The following is a 10,790-nucleotide window of genomic DNA, read 5'->3' on the forward strand; positions in this document are numbered from 1 at the left end:
CCTATTAATACGCTTTAGAAGGAATAGTTGAAAGTGTCCCTAGGAAGCAGAACCATTGTTCCCCATGAGTCAAAATAGGAAAGTGTCCAAATTGTTCCATTAGACGATGTTTCATTTAAGAAATAAGGAGAGGGCGATTCTGAGTTTTCAAGTTTGCTTCCAAGTATTTTGAGTTTGCTAAAACCTGGAGACTTTTGTTTTATTCCAATCTTTATCATTACTATTATGTTCTCCACTAATTTGTCTGAAGTTAATGATGGGAAACCAAACATCAGTGAGAGAGTTCATCCTTCTTGGAATGACAAGTGACGCCAAGCTTCAAGCTGTGATTTTCCTTTTTCTGCTCTTAACTTACATTTTAAGTATCACAGGAAACTTGACCATCATCTTTCTGACTCTGCTGGATTATCGCCTTCAAACTCCGATGTATTTCTTCCTCCGGAATTTTTCCGTTTTGGAAATATCTTTCACCTCTGTCTTTGTTCCCCAAATGTTAGTCACTATTGGAACTGGAAACAGGACCATCTCCTTTGCTGGTTGTTTCGCTCAGTATTTTTTTGCCATCCTTCTGGGAGCAACCGAATTTTACCTTTTAGCTGCCATGTCTTATGATCGCTACATTGCCATTTGCAAACCCCTGCATTACACAGCTATAATGAGCCGAAGACTCTGCTTTCAGCTGGTGCTGTGTTCCTGGTTCTCTGGTTTTTTAGTCGTCATTGTGCCACATGCAATGACTCTCCAGCTGCCTTTCTGTGCCTCCAACATCATCAATCATTATTGCTGTGACTATACTGTACTGTTGCATTTATCCTGTTCAGACACACATTTAATAGAAGTGATTGAGTTTGTCCTTGCTTCCGTTACCCTCATCTTCACCTTGATGCTAGTGATTCTTTCCTACACATACATTATCAGGACAATTCTGCGAATCCCCTCTGTTCAACAAAGAAAAAAAGCTTTTTCTACATGCTCCTCTCACGTGATTGTGATCTCACTTTCTTATGGAAGCTGCATCTTCATGTATATAAACCCCTCTGTAAAGGATGCAGCCACTTTTAATAAGGAAGTGGGTATCTTAAATACCTCTGTTGCTCCTCTCTTGAACCCTTTCATCTATACACTACGGAACAAGCAAGTGAAAATGGCCTTCAGCGATATGGTCAGTAAGATAACAATTTTTTTTCAGAAAGTAAGACTCCCTGACATTCATTATTAAAACAAATAACAAATGTTTGGAAGACAGTAAATGTACATTATTGTCACTTAAAAATATGTTCCATATTAAATAATTAATATTTCTACCTGAACACTGATACAATAAAACTTCTTATTTAATTAAGCTGATTTTATCATAACTTTACTGTTCTTAAAAATTTAGAGGTGTGTGTGTGCATGTGCATCCTCTAGCCCTTGTGTGCTTTTTTTTCTTCACTTGCGTCTCACTTTTAAAGAGCAGATTTGGAGGAAGTTAGAACTGGACATATAAATTTTAATAGCCTGTATTTTTACAACCAGATTTTCTTAATGTTCATTACCGTATTGTCCTCCATCTCTCTCTTCGTAACTGAATGATTAAATACATGCACTAAAAAATTTGCTTTAGCTTGTTAATAATAACTTAGGTGATATATGAGTGAATCAACATAATTTAGTTGATTGTTTTCAAATTATAATATTCAGATTTAAAGTCTTTTCATAATGGTTATTTAAAGAGAACCTAGGCCTACTCATTGAGGTAAGAAATTTCTAAAGAAGGGAAAATTAAAATATTTTTTAACATTGATGGGGAAATGCTTACAGATGATTTATGCACAGATTAAACTGAATGAACCCATGAAAGCACTCAAGTGATGTTTCACATTTAAGCTAATTTGGAGTGTGTCATTATAACAGATTTCATATAATTTGGTGCTGTTCATGTCATCCTTCTGATTATCATTTACAGGAATATAAGATAAATCTACAATAACATTGTGTATGCTGTTAACGATGTTACAGCCTTAACTGATATTTTTTCCTAAATTTCATGCTAGAGTTTAAATGTTTACAATCTGATATCCTTAGGCAGGGCCTCCATTGCAAGAAAAAGATGGCATTTACTGATTATTTATTGTGCGTATTCAATTTTGAGATATGGGCCAGATTCATAAGTAATTTTCAAACGTTAGGAAGCTCCAGATACTTCTACTGTAATCCCTACAAAATTCAGATGAAGAAAATTGAGTCCGAGAGTTGTTAGCAAACTTTAACTAAGACACATAGTTAATTGGTGCCAATTTTGTACTCTTGAATTCCTTTTAATACTGTAGAATCTACCATGTCGCAAAGAAGTTAGTAAACTGATGTGTCTTGGGATAGGGTGCATTGCCTAAAGATAACGTTTTTAAAATAGTACACAAAACCAGTTTGTGGAATTGCTTTGGGAGATTTCACCATGAAAGTGAATCAAACATTTAAACCTAGTGACTGAACAGAACAGGCTGTATCTCACTCAGTTCTTCTTAGAGAGTAAGAGGAACAATAACTTGTTGAAAATACCACTATGTGCAGTGTCCTTTATTAGGAAATAGTGTTAAGTCTTTTGGCTCCTGCCTGACTTAGGTTGAAGCTGAGTGTTTATAAAAGATCAGAAATATGTAGTATAGGAATTTAGAAAATTGACAGACCTGAGAAAATTGTCTTATTGCATGCATTTTTCAAACTTTGATAATTTCCTGATTAAACTGGAATCATGCATTAATAATTAATTTGGTAAATTTTTAAATTTATTCTTATATCCTAGACCTTTTTCCAAAGTGGTGCTATTTTGCTTCTAGTAAAATGCTGACATTATGCTCAAATAAAAATGTGATGTCAACAAGAGGAGTCTTGTTAGCATTATAATTACAAGGCTATAGCCATCTCTGTGCTGGTTCAAAAGGTATCATTTAGATTAACTTATTTAAGTCAAACATCCCTTCTTTCATTGTAACGAATTACTGTCTTAGCACTCCTATAGTCAAAAAATCCATATCCTATAACTTATAGCAGTGGCATTGTGAGATTGAACATGAATAAAGCTGCCTTCTGCCAAAGTTTGCACTTGGGCATCTTAACATTGTTTGTGAAATTTCGGGATTTATGGCACCCATTAGCATTTAAGTTCTCAGTGAAACTGTGAACCCAAGTTTAAAACATCAGTAGTTTAAATAGATATCAAACTTCATAAAGATAATTTTCTAATTGGGAGAAGGAGGTAAATATGAAGCAGTTAAGTCAATTAAGGAGAATCGTAGCATCCGCCAACCAATGACATTTTATCGGCTGACAGGCATTTAAAATCTTTGCCTATAAAACAGCAGCATAGCTAAGCCTTCAAAAAACCTGAGCTGAGATTTGAAACATCACTCTTATAAGGTGAGAGGGAATTCATAGTTTGGAGCCCACATGGTGTAATTGCTAGATTAAAACTATTGTCAGAGGAATGTAACAAATCATATCCTACATGACATAATATTTGCAATGTCATTGTAGGATATGTCTGAAATTCCCAATATAGAAAACCAAGGAAAATGTGGCTTCTTCTCAAGGGAAAATAAAACCAGCAGACATCAATACTGAGATGGCTATACTTAACTCTAAAGTGTTCAGACGCGTGTCTGTAACTAGGCTCACTTAATGAATAAACTTCAGCAGAAAAATACAGGAAGGAACATGACAAAAACATTTTTAACTGAAGAGTACAATATCTGAGAAAAATCACTTATGGGCATAAAAGCAGATGAAAATGGTAAAGAGTCAGGGAACTTCAAAAAGTCCTAAGGGAGAGTGGCTCAGGTGGCACAGTAGGAAGACCTTGAGCTCACTGTCTCCCACAGAAGTACCAAAATAACCATTTACAGAGAAACCATCGGTAATAATGACCTAAAGACTAGCAGAAAAAGTTTTTTTCCACAACTAAAGATATAAGAAGAAACCACAACAAGATGAATAGGAGGGGCAGAGACTCAGGGTAGTCAAGACACACACCCACAGTGAGGTGATTCACAAGTGGTTGATTAATCACAACTGCAGAGATTCTCCCCATGGAGCAAGGGATGAGAGTCACACACTGGGCTCCGCAGCTCGGAAGTCCTGCACTGAGATGACAAGACCCAGAACATTTGGCATTTATATGGGCAATTAATCTCCAACAGTGTCGCCAAGAATATACAATCAGGAAAAGATAGTGGTATTGGGAAAACTGGACAACCACACGTGAAAGAATCAAACTGGTTTACTCCCTCACACCATGCACACAAATAAATTCAAAATGAATTAAAGCCTTTATAAAGTCCTGAAACATAAAACTTCTAGAAGAAGACCTAGGCAGTTCTCTTTAGTGTGGGGTCATAGCAGTAATTTGTGATAATTCTCCTAAGGAAAGGTATAGAAGGGCAAAAATAAACATTGAACTAAAAACTCCTTTTGCATGGTGAAGGCAACTGTCCACCCACAGAAACGAGCAACCTACTGAATTGAAGAAGGTTATTACTAACAATATATTCCATTGTTTGATATCCAAAATATACAACTCAGCATTAAAAAAACAATGACCTATTAAAACATGGGGAGAGGAACTGAGTAGACATTTTTCCAAAAGAGACATCCAGATGCCAACAAGCACACGAAAAGGTGGTAAGTATCAGTAATTACGAGGGCAATGCAAATCAAAACTGCCATGAACTATGCTCACACCTAGCAGAATGGCTAATATTTTTAAAACATCCGGTTACAGTTGTTGAGAGGATGTGGAGAAAAGGGAAATTGTGTGCACTGTTGGTGGGGTTGTAATTAAGTGCAGCCACTATGTAAAACAGTATGGCGATCTCTCAAAAGATTCAAAACAGAGCTACCATATATGATCCAGAAATTCCACCCCCGACTATATCCAAATAAAAATAAAACAAAAACCAGAATATACAGGCATCCCTATGTTCTTTGCTGAATTATTTACCATAGCCACAATATGGAAGTGACCTAAGTGTCAGTCAATGAATGAGTGATAAAGAAGGTGTGGTAGCTATATCTATAACTGTATTTTATCTGTGTTTCTATCTACCTGTCCTCAATTTAGCTATACACTGGAATATTACTTAGCCATACAACAGAATGAAATGTGCCATTTGTGACAACATGGATGAAGCTAGAAGATATTATGCTAAGGGAAGTAAGTCATATATAGAGAAAAAAATGATATATGATTTTACTTATATTTGTAGTCCTTTAAAAATGAACAAATACAACAAAACAGAAACAGAGTCATAGATACAGAGAACTGGTAGTTGCTAGAGGGGAAGGAGTGGAGGAAGGAGAGACATACATGAGAGAGATTAAGATGTACAGACTTTCAGTTTGAAAATAAACGTCATGAGTATGCCATGTGGATTGTGGTATATATAGTCAGTAATTACATAGTATCTTATAATGGTGACAGCTGACAACTAAACTTTTCATGGTGATCATTTTGAAATGTATAGAAAAATGGGATCACTGTATTGTGTTCCGGGAACTAACATGGTGTTCTAGGTCAATAATATTTTACAAACAAACAAACAAACAAACAGCAACCCCGCATAAGGCTGTCAGCTGATTTCTCAGGGAAAACTCTACAGGCCCAACGGGAATGTCAAGATATATTTAAATGTCTGAAAGGGAAGAATTTGCAACCAAGAATACTCCATGCAGCAAGGCTGTCATTCGTATTCAGCAGAGAAATCAAAAGCTTTACAGATAAGCAAAACCTAAAAGAATTAAGCACCACCAAACCAGCTTTCTAACAAACACCAGGGGAACTTCTCTAGGTTGAAAAGAAAAAAAATGCCACGACTAGAAACAAGAAAATTATAAATGGGAAGGCTCACCAGTAAATGTAAACACAAAATAAAAGTAGGAAGCCATCCATAGACGAATATGTTATCCAAACCAGCAATCATGAGAAGAGGAAAGGATGAATGCAGACTACTGAAAAAGCTTTTGAAATGAAAAGACCAGCAACTTAAAACAGTGTTGTATAAAAATTGTATAAAAAACAATTATATATCATCATATATTTTATTACATGTTATTTAACATATATTAATATATAACAATTATGTTATTATAAAATTACATATATATATATATATATAAATCTAGAGCAAAGCCTCATGGGAACAACAAACCAAAAAACAACTGACACACCCATAAAAATGAAAAAGCAATTGAAATATGTCTGTAAAGAAAGTCATGAAGTCACAAGTGAAGAGAACAAAAGAGGATGGGAAAAGTCCAATGGTAAGAACTCCAAACAATTAAGAAGATGGCAATATGTACATGCATATTGACAGTTACCTTGAAAGACAATGAACGAAATGCTCCAACCAAAAGACATAAACTGGCTAAATGGATACGAAAACAAGACTCATGGATATGCTGTCTACAAGGGACTCACACATACAAACTGAAAGTGAGGAGATGGAAAAAACTTATTCCATGCAAATGGAAATCAAAAGAGAGTGGAGTAGCAATACTCATATCAGACAAAATATATTTTAAAATAAAGAGTGTTACAAGAGACAAAGGACACTACCTTGATTGGTCGAGGGATAAATCCAAGACGAAGATAGAACAATTGTAAATATAAGTGCACCCAACACAGGAGCAACTCCATATATATCAGGCAGTTGGTAACAGGCATAAAGGAGGAATCAACAGTAACACAATAATACTGGGTAAGAGTGGGGGAACTTTAATACCCACTTGCAGCAATGGACAGATCATCCAGACAGAAACGCCATAAAGAAACACAGGCCTTAAAGGACACAGTAGACCAGACAGACTAAACTGGTATTTGTAGACCATTTCACCTAAAAGCATCAGAATACACTTTCTACTCAAGTGCACATGGAACATTCTCCAGGATAGATCATATCTTGGGCCACAAATAAAGCCTCAATAAGTTTAAGAAAACTGAAAGCATATCAAGCATTTTTTTCTGACTGCAATACCACGAGACTAGAAATCAACTACAAGAAAAGAACTACAAAAGACAGAAACACACGGAGGCTAAATAATATGCTACTAAACAACCAATGGATCCCTGAAGAAATCCCAAAGAGGAAATCAAAAAATTTCTAGAGAAAATTGACAATGAAGAAGCCACCATGGTCCAAAACCTGTGGGATTCAGCAGAAGCAGTTCTAAGAGGGAAGTTTATAGCAATATAATCTCCCCTCAGGAAACAAGAAAAATCTCAAATAAATGGCCCAACCTTCCACCAAAAGCAACCAGAGAAAGCAACAAAGTTAGCAGAAGAAATTGAAGAGGGCAAAGAGATGGAAAGATATATCATGCTCTTGGGTTGGAAGAATCAACATTGTCAAAATGACTGCACTACTCAAGGCAATCTGTGGATTCAGTGCAATCCCTATGAAACTACCAATGACATTTTTCACAGAACTAGAACAGAAAATTTTTTAGTTTGTAGGAGAACACAAAAGAGAATGAATAGCTAAAGCAAGCTTGAGAAAGGAAAACAGAGCTGGGGGAATCAGGCTCCCCAACTTCAGACTTTACTACAAAGCTAGTCGTCAAACAGTATGGTACTCGCACAAAACCAGAAATGCAGATGAGTGGAATAGCATAGAAATCTCAGAAATAATGCATGCACCTGTGGCCAGTCAATTTATGACAAAAGAGGGGGTTCTCACTGTGGTGCAGTGGGCTGAGAGTTTGACTGCAGTGGCTTAGGTTGCTGTGGAGGTGTGGGTTCAGTCCCCCACCCAGTGCAATGGGTTAAAGATTTGGAATTGCCACAGCTGTTGCTTGTATTCAGTCCCTGGTCTGGGAACTTCCGTATGCCACGGGTGCATCCATTAAAAACAAAACAAAAGCAAAACAAAACAAAACAAAAAACTACAACACTATAACACAGAAAGCAGGAATATACAATAGAGAAAAGATAGCCTCTTCAATAAATGGTGCTGGGAAACCTGGGCAGCTACATGTAAAAATGAAATTAGAACACTATCTGGCACCATGTACAAAAACTCAAAATGGATTAAATATCTAAACTTAAGACCGAATACTATAAACCCTTAGAGGAAAACACAGGCAGAACACTCTTTACATAAATCGCAGCATAGTCCTTCTTGATTCCCCTCCTGGAGTGATGAAAATAAAAACAAAAATAAACACGTGGGGCCTAATTAATCTTCACAGCTCTTTCGCACCAAAGGAATCCTTGAACAAAATGAAAAGACAACCAAAGAGTGGAGAAAATATCCGCAAATGAACAACCAACAACGGATTAATGTCCAAAATATACAAACATCTCATAAGCTTTATGTCAACACAACCCAGTCAAATATCCTTCCGAATCTAAGGAGTCATTTCTGCAAAGAATACAGACAGATGGCCAAAAAGCACATGAAAAGATGCTCAACATCAGTAATTATTAGAGAAATTCAAGTCAAAAACTACAATGAGGTGTCTCCTTCCACCAGTCAGAATGGCCGTCATCAAAGTCTGCAAACAATAAATGCTGGAGATGGTGTGGAGAAAAGGGGATCCTCCTACACTGATGATAGGAAGGTTAGCTGGTGAACAGAAAGGAGACTCAATAAGGAGAACAGTATGGAGGTTCCTTAAACAGCTACACTCGGAACTTACATATGATCCAGAAATCCCACTCCTTGTCATTTTTCTGGAGGAAGCAATAATTTGAAAAGATGCATGCACCCTCGTGTTCATTGCAGCACTATTTGCAATAGCCAAAACATGCAGGCACCTAAATGTCCATCCACAGAGGACTGAATAAAAAAGATGTGGTACATATATACTCAGCCATAAGAACATGATGAAATTATATCATTTGCAGCAGCATGGTTGGACCTAGAAATCATCATCCTGAGTGAAGTAAGTCAGACAGAGAAGGACAAGTAGCATATAAGATCACTAATATGTGGAATCTATCAAAAAATGGTTAGACAAAAGAACTTGCAAAACAGGAACAGACTCAAAGATCTTGAAACCAAATTTGTGGTTACCAAAGGGGAAATGTGGGGCAGGAGGGATAAATTAGGGGATTGGGATTGACATTTACACACTACTATATAAAATAGGTAACAAGGACCTCCTACTGTAAAGCACAGGGTAGTCTACTCGATACTGTGTAATAACCTCTATGGGAAAAGAATCTGACAAGGAATGGATATATGTGTATGTATAACTGGTTTACTTTGCTGTACTTCTGAGCCTAACACAACTTTGTAAGTCCACTTTCTCAAAATTTATTTTATAAAACAAACATAAACTCATAGAGAAAAAGGTCATATTTGTAGTTGGCAGAGGTGGAGGGGGAATTGGATGAAGATAGTTAAAAGGTACAAACTTCCATTTATACGTAAGCACGAAGGATGTAATGTACAACATAGCAATATACTCGACACTTCTTTATAGTGTATATGAAAATTTTTTAAAAGGGTAAATCCGGACTTCTCAACCCAAAGGAAAACAAATTTCTATTTCCTTGGTGTAGCTATATGAGACGACAGATATTCACTAACCTTACTGGTAGTCATTTCGTGATGTATGTAAATCAACTCATTATTCTATACATATAAAACTTCTACAGTGCCGGGTGCCAGTTATATCTGTTAGCAGTGATAGAAAATTCAGCAAGGTGTACATAAAAGGTTAACATGCGGCAATTTTGCATTTTGCATTTCTTTACACCAGCAATGAAATGTCAGAAAGGGAAAATATAAAGCAATCCTTGTAAAACTCACATCAAAAAATAAAATGCTTAGGAATAAACCTGACTAAGGAGGTAAAAGACTTACATGCTTAGAACTACAAAACATTGGTAGAGGAAATTGAAGATTAAGAGAAATGGAAAGATATACCACACTCTTGGATTGAAAGAAATTATTATTATTGTTATTATTATTATTATTATTATTGGTTTTTAGGGCTGCATCCACAGCATATGGAGATTCCTAGGCTAGGGGTTGAATCGGAGCTACAGCTGCCAGCCCACACCACAGCCATAGCAATGCCAGATCCGAGCCCCATCTGCAACCTACACCACAGCTCCCGGCAACGCTGGATCCTTAACCCACTGAGTGAGGCAAGGGATCAGATCTGTAACCTTATGGTTCCTAGTCGGAATTGTTTCCACTGTGCCACGATGGGAACTCCAAAAGAATTAATATTGTTAACATGGTTATACTACCCAAAGCATTCTGTATATTTAATACGTTCCCTATCAGATTACCCATGACATTTTTCACAGAACTAGAATCAATTATCCAAAAATTTTTATATAGTATTCAAATAATACAGAATTGCCTAAGCAATCCTGAGGAAAAGAAACAAAGCTGGAGGCATAACTCTCCAGACTTCAGACAAAACTACCTAGCTATAGTAATCAAAAAAAAAAAAAAAAGAGCATTCTATTTGGCACACATGCACCACACAAACCCACGCAGACACCCACACCCACACACATATACAAACAAACAGACATCCAGATCAATGGGACAGAATAGAGACACCAGAAATAGAGACACATCCATGGTCAATTAATGTTCAACAAAGGAGGCAAGGATATGCAATGGAGAATAGACAATATCTTAAGCAAGTGGTGTTGAAAAAGCTGGATAGCCACAAGTAAATCAATGAAATTTGAACACTCCCTTACTTCATACAGAAAAGTAAACTCAAAATGTCTTAAAGACTTCACTATAAGATATGACATCATAAAACTCCTAAAAGAGAACATAGGC

The 10,790-nt window shown here is 36.5% G+C and overlaps 1 protein-coding gene across 1 annotated transcript; it reads left to right on the forward strand.

Moving 5' to 3' along the window:
- The first annotated feature begins 256 nt into the window (after window positions 1-256).
- LOC125130345 (olfactory receptor 2AP1-like) lies at window positions 257-1,219 on the forward strand. Its single transcript, XM_047785720.1, has one exon. The coding sequence runs from the start codon at window positions 257-259 to the stop codon at window positions 1,217-1,219; it is 963 nt and encodes a 320-aa protein (XP_047641676.1).
- Window positions 1,220-10,790: the final 9,571 nt, after the last annotated feature.

Source organism: Phacochoerus africanus, chromosome 7 (assembly GCF_016906955.1).
Source record: "Phacochoerus africanus isolate WHEZ1 chromosome 7, ROS_Pafr_v1, whole genome shotgun sequence".
Taxonomy (NCBI): domain Eukaryota; kingdom Metazoa; phylum Chordata; class Mammalia; order Artiodactyla; family Suidae; genus Phacochoerus; species Phacochoerus africanus.

What these genes read in the sequence shown, in the direction of transcription:
- LOC125130345 (XM_047785720.1), top strand. Translation starts at nt 257, where the DNA reads ATGGGAAACCAAACATCAGTGAGAGAGTTCATCCTTCTTGGAATGACA.